A 12,565-nucleotide genomic window follows, 5' to 3' on the forward strand; every position below is an offset into this window, starting at 1 on the left:
CCTTTGATCAGCTTTCTCGAGGTAGGTGTCCCTTAGCCGGATCTGCCCTACCCTCGAGTCTCCCGGACTCGAGTCTATACCCCGATTTAAGACTCCAAAATCATACTCCTCGATTTTGACCGTATACACTAACAAATTGTGGAGTTTATTAGTTTAAAACATGTCTTCTTTTACTAACTTTAGTACAAGTAGTTGAAAAAAAAGAAGAAGATATTTCAATGTAATAAGCATGGAAGCTTATTTGACTCATAGTCTTCACTACAGTGTGATCAAGAAAAGTAGTATTTCATCTAAGGAAATTACTTGTTGTTGTTGATACTCTCACAGGCAGCCACAATTTTCAGTACCAACCATGGCAGAAGCAGTACTTTCAGCTCTAATGGAAGTCCTTTCCAAAAGATAACTTCCCAAATTTTCCAAAAAAATGGACAGCTAGGAAGTACAAAGAAGGAGATGATAAATCTGCAGAGCACACTATCAACAATTCAAGCTGTACTACAAGATGCTGAGGATAGGCAAATGAGAGATAAATCTTTGAAGAACTGGCTGGTGAAGCTCAAAGACATTGTCTATGAAGCAGATGATTTATTGGATGAATACTTGACTGAATTGCTCCGCCATAAGGTAATTCTTGATGACCGAGAAACCCATTATTGTTTTTCCTATGCTGTGAGTTCTCTTTATCTGAATGGTACTTTACTTTGTCTGGGTTACCGTATGAAGTTGAAACTGAAAGAAGTTGGAGAAAAGTTAGAATTGGTTGCAAATGAGAGAGCCAAATTCCATTTTAGGGATGTCGTTTATCAGGGAGGTTTTTCTTGTGAAAGACCACAATCAGACTCTTATGTAATTGAATCAAAGGTTTTTGGTAGAAATAAGGATAAAGAAAACATAGTCAAGCTACTTATAGAATCTGATGTACCGGTTGTTAGCATTGTTGGAATTGGAGGAATTGGGAAGACAACAGTTGCAAAATTGGTTTACAATGATATTGTTGTAGAAGATAGATTTGATACAAGAATATGGGTTTGTGTCTCAAAAGGATTTGATGTGAAAAGGCTTCTTAACGCAATCATAGAATATGCCACTGGTAGTAGTTGTAACCTTGTAGAGATGGAGGCGATCCTGCGGCGTGTCCACGCGTTAATATTGGGCAAGAAATTTTTGCTTGTCCTAGATGATGTATGGGATGATGATCATGAGAAATACGAGAGATTAAAGAATTTAGTTCACAATGGTTTGGATGGGAGTAGGCTGTTAGTGACTACTCGAAATGAGAAGGCTGCGCTACTGATGGGCAAAGCAAATCCATATCGTTTGGAAGGCCTTTCGGATGATGATTGCTGGTCCTTGTTTCAGGAACTGGCATACAAGAATAGGCAAAAAGAATTATTAGCTCTTGAAGAGCTCGGGAAAGAGATCACCAAGAAATGTAGGGGGGTTCCTTTAGCGGCAAAGGCCCTTGGAAGTTTAATGTGCTTGAAGAATCAGAAATCTGAGTGGTCTTTCATCCGAGATTGTGCAATGTGGGATCTTATGGGACATGAAGACGGAGCTGGAATTCTTTTGGCCCTAAGATTAAGTTATGAGTACTTGCCGACACATCTGAAACAATGTTTTGCATATTGTTCTATATTTCCTAAGGGCTATAGGATAAATAAAAACACCTTGATATGCCTATGGATAGCGGAAGGATTTGTTCCATCCTCTGAAAGCATGCCACCTGAAGAAGCTGGGAATGGTTATTTCAATGAGTTGTTGTGGCACTCTTTCTTCCAAAATGTGAGAAGAGATTTTGATGGGAATATAGTTGACTGTGACATGCATGATCTTGTCCATGATCTTTCCAAATCTGTAGGTGGTGTTGATTGTTTAACAACAGAATTTGGCAAGGAAGTTATCATTCCTGTGGCCACACGCCACTTATCAATGCTTGGAAGTGAGCTGGTACCCAAAAAACTTGGCATGTTGAGGAGTGCTCAAAAGCTGCGATCGTTTCTTCTTTTGGATGGGCAGAGAAATATCACGAAACTATCCAAGAGTTTCTTTTTGAGCTTTAAATCTGTTCGGGAATTAGATTGCAGTGGTAGTCGGATAAAGAAGTTGTCTAAGTCAGTTGGTACTTTATTACATCTACGATACCTCAATCTTTCACATGCTCTGCTAAGAACATTGCCAAAGTCTATCTGTTGCTTCCTTAATCTTGAAGCTTTAATACTTAAGCATTGCAACCATCTGATAGAAATTCCTGCAGAAATTAGAAAGTTGGTGAACCTTAGACATCTGGATATATACGGATGCACATCCTTAACCATATTACCTCGTGGCATTGGAAAAATGAGATCCCTGCAAACATTGCCAGTTTACATTGTTAGCAAGGCTGCTGCTAGTGACATTTCCGAGTTGCAGAGACTTGATCTTCATGGTGAATTAATGATAAAGAACCTTGAGAATTTGTCCGGTGAGATATGTGCCAAAAATGCTAACTTGAAAGGGAAGAGGCACATCCAATTTCTAAAGTTAATATGGGATCAAGTTGAAGAAATGGGCACAAGAGAAAATGTTGAGCGCATTGTTGAGAGCCTTCAACCAAATTCTGATTTGAGCAAGTTACACATAGAGGGTTATATTGGTGCAAATTTCCCCAGTTGGTTGATGAATATATACTTGGTACACATTGTGGAAATCTGGCTTTTAAAATGTCACAGGTGTGTGGAGCTGCGTCAACTAGGGAAGTTGCCTTTTCTTGAGGTTCTCACTGTTGACGGGATGGATTCCGCAATGTATTTCTGCAATAGTTCTGGTGAAGAGGATTTGGCAACTCAATTTGCATCACTGAAGCAACTGACCCTCCGTAATATGCCCAATCTATTGGGATGGTCAGTTAATAAAGATCATACTATTCTTCATTGTCTGAAGAAATTTACGTGGCATGTCCCTATTTGAATAAATTGCCAGATCTTCCCTCCCTTGACTCATTAGAATTGTCTGATTGTAGCAGTGAATTACTAGTAGAGGCAGCAGCCAAGATTACCTCCCTTACTCATCTTATGATCAGTGGATGTTTGGAAATTCTACACTTACCTGAAGGGTTGCTGAAAAATAATATCAATCTGTTGTCCGTGGAAATTAGAGATTGTGCAGAGATTCAAAGTCTTTCGAGTGAGCTGAAAGGTCTTCCTTGTCTCGAGTCATTAAGCATCAGTAACTGTAACAGTCTCAGTTCTGTGCTCGATTCATGTGGACTTCAAACTTTGAAGTCCTTGTCCATTCATGGTTGTCGTAACATTAGCCTGGAAAAAGGATTACAAAGTTTACAGTTTCTTCAATATGCATCACTCTCTGACTGTGAAAACTTGACAACCTTGCCGATGACTATGCAAAACCTTAAATATCTCCAAACTCTGCATATATGGAGCTGTCCTAAGATGTATATGCTCCCAGAATGGCTAGGAGATCTCATTTCTCTTAGAGAATTGGAGCTGTGGTACTGTGAAAATCTAAGTTCTATTCCAGAATCAGTGAAAAAGCTAACCAAGCTTCAGTTTCTGTCTATATGGGGCTGTCCAAACTTGGGATTAAGATGCAGAAAGGATGTCGGAGAAGATTGGCACAAGATAAAACATGTTCCATTCATCAAGATTAATGGCCCATTTATCCAAGCTATGACAGGTAAGTGATGCATTTTAGATGAATTACTTTTTCTGGTTTCGCTGAAACAATCAGAACACTATATACTCTTACTTCTCAGTTTGTTCAACCGGAGTTGAGGTTCACAGAGATTAAAAGAAATATGTTGAAGATGATTGAGTTTATTGTCGATGTATTGAGATACTTCTTATAATACTAATTCAGGATAAGATGTTATATCAAATATAATATTAATATAAAGTACTCCAGTTTTGTTGTATGTTAGTTTGACTTTTCTTGATGATAGTTTTGCATTTTAAGAAGGAGGTCATTTTATTCGACAAGCTAAAGTAGATGGTAAAACCAACATGGAATAACATATAGCAAAGGCACTGTTTCTTGCTTTTGATATGGAAAAGAATTCGTCCTTAATAGTCTGAACCTCATATCGGACTGGGTTTACGTTGGCTAGCAACATTCTGCCACCCTTGTTATTCGTTGGGACTTAAGACCAACTATACTTTGCGAGCATAGGTAGAGTAATTGTTATTAAACTTACATTACTTATTGGGTTTGCCAGGAGAATTTTATGTTTCGTCGTAGATTTGTATGTTAGTAGAGAATTATAGTGGGAGTTAAAGAACCTCTAGTTTGAGGGACCCCTTGCATTTTTTTGTAGATAACGTCGAGAGAATCCTTAATTTCTTTTTAAAAAATAAATTATTGAGTATTGAAATGAAATACATCCCACTAGAGTAGAATGGATATAAAGGATTCATATAGCCGACTAGTTTGGGTGAGCTAGCAGATTAAGTGACAGTCTGAACATTGAAGATAGCAGTATCAGTTTGGTTTCTCATTCAAAAGCTTTATTGAGTTGGCAAATTGACTTCTCAGTTAAAAGGTTCATATAGAATCATACTGTTATCCATTCATTTGTTTCCCTTGAGATCTTTCCTTGTACACTTGTTTTCCCTGTATCTTTATACATGTAACTTTTTTATTCTTGTTGAATTGATTTTTTTGTTAAAGATCACACGTTTAACTACATATGGTTCTGTAAATTAAAAGCTGTGAACAAGATAGATCACTTCCTTTGCTTTTGTTTATTCTGCATAGGCTGCAATTAGGTGGAAAATGCTGATAATGTAAGTATGAAAAAAGCTGTTTGGACCAATGGGGGAGTTTCAACAAAATATCAATACTACTGCAATCGCTTCGATCCACCCTTCGGTGAAAACCGTAATACGCCTTGAAGAATTCCTATGAGCATACTCAATGTGAATTGTCTAAGTGCTCTCCTTTGTCTCATTGTCCATCTCGTAATCATTCATTTCTGCCCCTGAAACTAGCTCCTACTCCTCTTTTATGATAGAAGCCCCCTTGGTCCTTTTTTTAACATGAAATTTTTGACCGCCCAAGAGGACTGGCTATCTTTCTTTTTATATGCAATATCTTGAAAGATAAAAATAGAAAAATATTTACCTTGACAACGAACACATCCACAACCCTTTTTCCTCGGATAGAAAGTGAAAGTAAGAATGATAATATTAGGCATAACTTGAAGTGGCAAGAGTTATTCCCTTTCTGTTTTTGGTACCTTTTGGCTAAACAGATGCAACAATATATTTAACAATAAACAAAAAAGTGCTTGGTATCCACTATCCATAATGTTGTTACAATGTCAATTGAATGTACGGCCCTAACGTGTATGGTGTACCAATATGATCCTCCAAATTGCTGAACAACTGAAATGAAAACCCTCCTCTTACTATGTGATGACCGAAAAGGTCATCTTATGTTTTAGAACGGCCTTCAAAATCTAATTTTATTTTTTCTCGATTTGCGTGCGCAGTCCAAACACGTTTTTGAAAAGCTTTTATGTGGAAAATTGATGAAATAATAATTTTAGCCTAAAAAGTTGATTTTAGTTGACTTCGGTCAACGTTTTGAGTAAACAGACCTGGACCCATATATTTTGACGGTATCGGTGGGTCCGTAGTAAAATATGGAACCTGGGTGTATGTCCGAAATCAAATTCCGAGGTCCCTAGCCTGATAAATGAATTTTTGATGAAATTTGTTAGACTGAAAATCAAATGGTTTTAAGAATTTGGTTAATGTTTGATCTTGTTGGTATCGGGTCCGTATTTTGGTTCCAGAGCCCGTACAGTTCCAAAATAATATTTATACCTTATCTGTGAAATTTGGTGAGAAACGGAACTGATTTGACGTGATTCGGACGTCCGGTTGTGAAAATAGGAATTTCATGTGTTTTGGTGTTAAATATGTAGTTCAAGATGTTATTTTGGCGATTTGATCGCACGAGCAAGTTCGTATGATGTTTTAAGACTTGTGTGCATGTTTGGTTTGGAGCCTCGAAGGCTCGGGTGAGTTTCGGATAGGCTACAGAGTGATTTGAACTTAGAAAATTTTGTTGGTATTCTTCAGGTCTGCTGATTTCGCATCTCGCAAATGTGAGCCTCGCATTTGCGAGCAATGGGGCTGGGAGGAGACCTTCGCAATTGCGAAGCTCAGGATCGCAATTGCAATCAGCACTGGCCACATTTGCGAATAATTGTTCGCATTTGCGATGTTAGCAGGTTCAGGTCAGTCTTCGCATTTGCGAGGTAAAGTTCGCATTTGCCTGGTTCGCAAATGGTCGCAAATGCGATACCTGCAACCGGTCAAAAATAATTTTGGACGGGATTTTTCGTTCATTCTTCAATTTTTCAAAACCTAAAACACAAGTGGCGATTTTCCAAAGACTTTTTCTTCCCCAAATCATAAGTAAGTGATTCTTAACTAGTTTTTTTCAATCTGTTGCCTCTTTTCCCAAGATTTCAACCTAGATTCTAAGGTTTTCATGGTGGAATTGGGGATTTTTTGGTAGAAATTGGAGATTTCGAAATTTGGGGATTTAGATCTCAAATTGAGGTCGGATTCCAAAATTAATTGTATATTTGGGCTCGGGGGTGAATGATAATCGAGTTTTGGTCCGAATTTCGGGTTTTGACCAAGCGGGCCCAGGGTCGATTTTTGACTTTTTGGGGGAAATATTGGGAAACTTATAATTACGTATTGGAATTGATTTCTTTAGCGATAATTGATGTTATTAAGTTAATTATGACTAGATACGGGTGGTTCGGAGGTGGAAACTAGAGGAAAAGCGGTAATTAAGCTTTGAGTTGGTCGTTGGATTGAGGTAAGTGTTGTGTCTAACTTTGACTCCAGGGATTAGGGATCCCCGACGTAATTGCTATGTGAAAATCCATGTGTGTGGCGTATAGGTGAGGTGACGAGTACCTATGCGCCCAATCTATCTGTTTTGCTTGTTTTCTTTCCGTTCATAATATGTTGCTTCCTGCCTTAACTGCTACATGTTTCACTGGTATTTCCATACTTAATTGCTACTTATTAGATATTATTTTTCATTATTGAAGGTATAGCTATCTCGTAGTTTCATTGACTCACATTATTGGCTCAAGTCGGTTATCGGTGCTTTATGGTATATTTTGGATTGGTTCCGTTGAGTAGTACAATTTGAGTGAAGTTTCATAATTGTATAGCTTTCCATTTGCTTTAGTTTGAGGTTTAAATATTGTGAAGAGTTTTGAGCTAAATCGTAAAATTTCTGTTTTTATTGTGTGATTGGTACTGATATGGTGGGATCAGGTTACACGTCGCAACAAGAGGAATAAGGGTGAAATGTTATTATATGGTGGGATCGGGTTGTGCGGCGCAACATGAGTAATAAGGGTGGTATATTGAGGCGAAATAAAGGTGAATTACTATTGTACGGTGGGATCAGGTTGGACGCTGCAACAGGAGGAATAAGGGTGGATTGATATGGAGTAATAAGGGTGAATGTTCATATTGATATTGATTATATGGTGGGATTGGGATGCGCGCCGCATCAGTTTATGTGTTTATGTATCTTTCTTCTACTGTGAAGTTATTCTGTACTTTTGCCTTTCACATAAGGATTGGTTATAGTTGGGTACTGATGAGATACTGAAGTTATGTATTCATTCCTTGCAAGTTACTATTTTATTTTGTTCCGTTCTTCTTTCTGCTTTATTATGTACTGTATGCGTGGGTTATATTGTAATTGCCTGCCCATAGCCTCGTTGAGGTTAGGCTCGACACTTACCAGTACATGAGGTCGGTTGTATTTATACTGCACTTTCTGTGCAGATTTTGGAGCAGGTAGTGGCTGATTGAGAGATTGGTTATCGGTTCACAGTTTGGAGACCCAAAGTAGTCCTGCTGGAGTCCCCTTCTACATTTCTACATTATTGTTTTCCTTCTTTTCAAAACAGTTGTAATTTCTTTCATACTGATGTTTGTAGAAAATTCTAGTATGTTCGTGAGTTGTGACACCGAATTCTGGGTGGCAATAGCAACAATATTGGTAATAGTATATGTAAATAATGAGACTCTTTACTTATTTCCGCAATTATTTCCACTTGTTTAAGTTTGTTTACTCGTAGTTATTGAAACGTGAAGAAAATTGGTTTATAATATTCTAACGTTGGCTTGCCTAGATGTTAGGCGCCATCACAGTCTCGATGGTGGGAATTCCGGATCGTGACATACTAACTTTTGTAAACTGAATAAAAATGAACATTATGCTAATATTGATGATTGCAAGTTAGCCTTGACCAGGCTAGGAAATATAACAATACCATATTTTCTATCTTCGGAAACGCCAACCAAGTAGCTGATGGATTACACAAATATGGAAGTAGGCTGAATGAATCTATGTTTTTTTTTCTTTTTATTTATTTATTTATAATTAATGTTATCTAACTCTGTCTTCTTTGTATCTTTATATTATGAACCATACAAGCCTTATAGGGATTACCCAGCTCCGAAAGGTCAAGTAATGTACTAAACCTTAATATTCTAATAATAGTATCCCTATTAGATCTTCATTTCATCCATTAATAATTATTTAGTCCTATACTCGAGTTTCTTAGCAGTCCTTTTCCTTTCTCTTCTCTTTATAGACTTCCCCACGCTCTATAAAGAAAAATAAAAACTAAGAGAAAAACCAGACCTCTTAGGGTTTTTTCTTCCCCCATATTATTATTGCAAAGGAAAGCTTTGAAGCAATGGTAAAATTGTCTCCTTACTATGTATAGATCACTGATTCGAGCCGTGGATGCAACTACTAATGCTTGCATCACATCCCTTGGAGTCATGGGATGCGACCTTTTTTCGAAGAACGCGAGATGTTATGTGCACGGGCTGCCCTTCTATTTTTACCATTATCATTTTCACTTCACATAAAGTTGAACAAGAAGAATTTCAAGTGAAGCATTCAGATCTGCTCATAATGCCAAATGTAAAACCATATGAAAGTAGGCAAAGGAATGTAATTTTCTTGCAAGGAGACAGGAGCTAAAAGCCCAATTATTTTGGAGTTTCAAGTTCAACTTCGTATTTGAATCTTGAAAACTGAACCTCCAATTTGTCTCCTACTGTAAAGGGAATTTGGCAGCTGTGATACTTGGAATTTTACTGTTTTACACTGCTTTAAGTCTCTGTTTTTACAGTTGCATTTCTCGTGGTACCCACTTGTTTGCTACATTACACATAGTATATCAAAATGATTACTCTCTTCGCTCCACTTTAAGTTTTTGGCACTTTTCATATATATTAAGAAATTCAACTTTTAATATTAATTAATAATTAAATTGACCATATTAATCTTAAGTTGCTTTTTGAAAATATAACAAACTACTCCTAGGTTCTTTACTCCAAAGGCTGTTAGCTTCCATAGTTTTGGAAGTTCTCAGATCGTGGTTAGCTTAGAAAGAAGGCTAAGAAGAGGAAGTGAGTAACTGTTCTATTGAGAATTGAAAAAATGAATTCTCTAATTTGTACATACGCTCCTACTGTGTATTTATACACTTTACATACACTAACTGCCAAACTAACCACAATAATTAGATTAACTAACTATAGCTAGCTAACCATAGTTTACTAACTCCAGTTCTCTCAACACTCCCCCTCAAGCTGAAGGCTTGAAGAGGTTCTTCACTTCGAGCTTGTTCAGAAGGTAGTCATGTTGAGCCTTGCCCAAGCCCTTTGTCAGTAAGTCTGCTAATTGCTCCTTAGTTGTTACATGCTGAGTTTTCAATGCCTCTTACACTATCCTTTCTCAAACAAAATCACAGTCTATGTCAATATGTTTAGTTCTTTCATGGAAAATGGGATTTGCTGCAATTTGAATTGCAGCCTTGCTATCACACATAAGCTTTACAGGTGAGTTTAGTTGAACTCCAAGCTCTTTGAACAACCCATTTAACCATACTATTTCTGCAGTACATGATGCCATGCTCCTAAACTCAGCTTCTGCAGAGCTTCTGGAGACAGTCTCTTGCTTCTTTGATTTCCATGAGATCAAAGCACCTCTAAACTTCACTATATACCCTGTGATTGACTTCTTAGTTTGTAGGCAAGAACCCCATTCAGAGTCACAGTATGTAGATAACTCATTTGTATTCTGTGCTGGCATGAAGAGTCCTAGTCCAGGAGCTCCTTTTATGTACCTCACTACCCTCAAAGCTGCTTCTATATGAGACATTTTTGGACTGTGCATATACTGACTCAGGACTTGAACCACAAATGCTATTTCTGATTTGTTCAGAGTTAAGTAGAGTAATCTCCCTACAAGCCTTTGATAGCTACCTGGATCCTTGAATGCAACATCTGATTCTTCTGAACTTCTTGTGCCTGTTATAGCTTTGTCATACTCCTGAGATATTAGCTTCTGATTCACTTCTAGAGGTGTGCCTGTTGGCTTGGCTCCCCCTAGACCTGACTCAGAGATAAGTTCCAAGGCATATTTCCTTTGAGACATAACTATACCCTCTTTTGATCTAGCAACTTCAATGCCCAGAAAGAACTTTAGCTCACCTAGATCTTTCATCTTGAAATTCCTCTGCAAATCAGTTTTTGTCTGATTTAATAGCATCACATTGTTGCCTGTGATCAGTAGATCATCTACATACACCAGCACAACAACTAGATCACTGCCATTGTGTCTGGTAAACATGGAGTAGTCAAAGTGGCTCTGTTGAAAACCCATGTGTAGCAAAGCTTCTGTCAATTTCTTGTTCCATGGCCTTGGGGCCTGTTTGAGCCCATACAAGGCCTTGTGTAGTTTGCAGACCTTGTGAGACTCCCCCTGTCTAGCAAACCCATCAGGTATCTGCATATAGACATCTTCCACTAGGTTACCATTGAGGAAGGCATTGTGCACATCCATTTGATAGATAACCCACTGTTTAGCAGCTGCTAAGGCAATGATAGTCCTCACAGTAACCATTTTGGCTACATGAGATAAGGTTTCTAAGTAGTCAAAGCCTTCTTTCTGGCTATAGCCCTTGGCCACCAGTCTTGCCTTGTATCTCTCAACTTCCCCTAAAGCCTGAACTTTATCTTAAAAATCCATTTGCATCCAATGGGATATTTTCCAATAGGCAGAAACATAATACTCCATGTGTGATTGGCTTCTAGAGCAGCTATTTCAAGCTTCATAGCTGCAATCCACTTGGGATCTGAGGCTGCTTCTTTAAAGGGCTGTGGTTCAGTAATAGAGGAGTAGGAGGATAGGGCATGAAGGTGAGCAGGTTTGAGTGCATTGTAGGAAACACATGAGGAGATAGGATACAGGTAGGTGTGAGTGGAGATAGGAGTCACATAATCTTGTAACCACAAAGGAGGTCTGCTAGGTCTGGATGATCTTCTCAGACTCACAGAGGGAGCATGCGAGGACTCTGAGGTATTGGTTTCTTCTGTCAAAGGAGAAGGAGGGAGAGAAGGATCTAAGGAGAGAGGTTCCTCTGAAAGGTGTATGTCAGTTGGATATGTGTCAGTTTGTGGACTCATAGGTGTATCATAGGATTCAGGTGCATGATGTATTTTAGTGACTGTAGGAAGGAGATCTAGAACAGGAAACATAGGTGTGCCAGATGTTTGTGAGCATTTGGATGGAAAGATATCTTCTTTAAACACCACATTTCTGCTTACAAGGAAGGTTTTTGAGTGAAGATCATATACCTTATATCCCTTCTGAGTTGAGGAATAACTTAGAAACGCACCAGGTACTGCTCTGGAAGCAAATTTGTCCAACTCCTTGGGTGAAGTTACATAGCACAAACAGCCAAATACTCTAAGATGAGTGAGGTTGGGAGCATGCAAATAAAGCATCTCAAAGGGTTACTTGCCACCAATGACCCTTGAAGGAAGTCTGTTGAGTAAGTAAACAGCTGTAGATACACAATCTCCCCAAAATTTCAAAGGCACAACAACTTGAAACTCAAAGCTCTGGCCATTTCTAAGATAGTATTGTGCCTTCTCTTAGCAACTCCATTTTGCTGAGGTGTATAGGTGCAGGTACTTTGATGAATAATGCCCAAGGATGACAATAAACTGTGAACTTCTTGATTAAAGAATTCACTACCATTATCAGTTCTAAGAGTCTTAACTGTAGTGGAAAACACATTCTTCACCTTTGTTAGAAACTCTTTAAGGACAACCACTGTATCAGACTTAGAAACAAGTAAGAAAACCCAAGTAAATCTGGAAAAATCATCTACAATAGTAACTAAAAACCTTTTACTATCATATGTAGGTACTCTGTGTAGACACCTGATTTTTGACCCTCCTCGAGAATTTTCACATTTTAAGCATAAATATGTAATTTAGGTCTAATATAGCTATTTTGACTATTTTTGCTTTATTTCGCTGCAAAAAGAAAAATTACAAAAAATATATATATAAATTTTAGTTTATGTATTTCTCATAAACTTGAAAAAATACAAAAAATTGCACTTTATTTTGGTACTTTATATAAATTCGAAAATTACAAAAATATATAGTTCTATTAATGTTTTATGGTCATTTTAATTCTGAAAAATATA

The 12,565-nt window shown here is 37.8% G+C and overlaps 2 protein-coding genes across 2 annotated transcripts; both read left to right on the forward strand.

Annotated features, from left to right (window-relative positions):
- Positions 1–205: 205 nt before the first annotated feature.
- On the forward strand, positions 206–3,894 carry LOC104241934 (putative disease resistance protein RGA3). Its single transcript, XM_009796902.2, has 2 exons — positions 206–624; positions 724–3,894. Exons 1-2 carry the CDS (start codon positions 454–456, stop codon positions 2,944–2,946), a joined length of 2,394 nt encoding a protein of 797 aa, XP_009795204.1. The 5' UTR covers positions 206–453; the 3' UTR covers positions 2,947–3,894.
- LOC104241933 (putative disease resistance protein RGA3) lies at positions 2,944–8,088 on the forward strand. Its single transcript, XM_009796901.2, has 2 exons — positions 2,944–3,672; positions 7,827–8,088. The coding sequence occupies exons 1-2, from the start codon at positions 3,051–3,053 to the stop codon at positions 7,847–7,849; spliced, it is 645 nt and encodes a 214-aa protein (XP_009795203.1). The 5' UTR covers positions 2,944–3,050; the 3' UTR covers positions 7,850–8,088.
- The last annotated feature ends 4,477 nt before the right edge of the window (positions 8,089–12,565 follow it).

Source organism: Nicotiana sylvestris, chromosome 9 (assembly GCF_000393655.2).
Source record: "Nicotiana sylvestris chromosome 9, ASM39365v2, whole genome shotgun sequence".
NCBI lineage: Eukaryota > Viridiplantae > Streptophyta > Magnoliopsida > Solanales > Solanaceae > Nicotiana > Nicotiana sylvestris.

What these genes read in the sequence shown, in the direction of transcription:
- LOC104241934 (XM_009796902.2), top strand. Translation starts at nt 454, where the DNA reads ATGATAAATCTGCAGAGCACACTATCAACAATTCAAGCTGTACTACAA. An exon ending in CTGAATTGCTCCGCCATAAG is followed by an intron (nt 625 to 723) that starts GTAATTCTTGAT and finishes TACCGTATGAAG; the next exon opens with TTGAAACTGAAAGAAGTTGG.
- LOC104241933 (XM_009796901.2), top strand. Translation starts at nt 3,051, where the DNA reads ATGATCAGTGGATGTTTGGAAATTCTACACTTACCTGAAGGGTTGCTG. An exon ending in ATTTATCCAAGCTATGACAG is followed by an intron (nt 3,673 to 7,826) that starts GTAAGTGATGCA and finishes CTTTCTGTGCAG; the next exon opens with ATTTTGGAGCAGGTAGTGGC.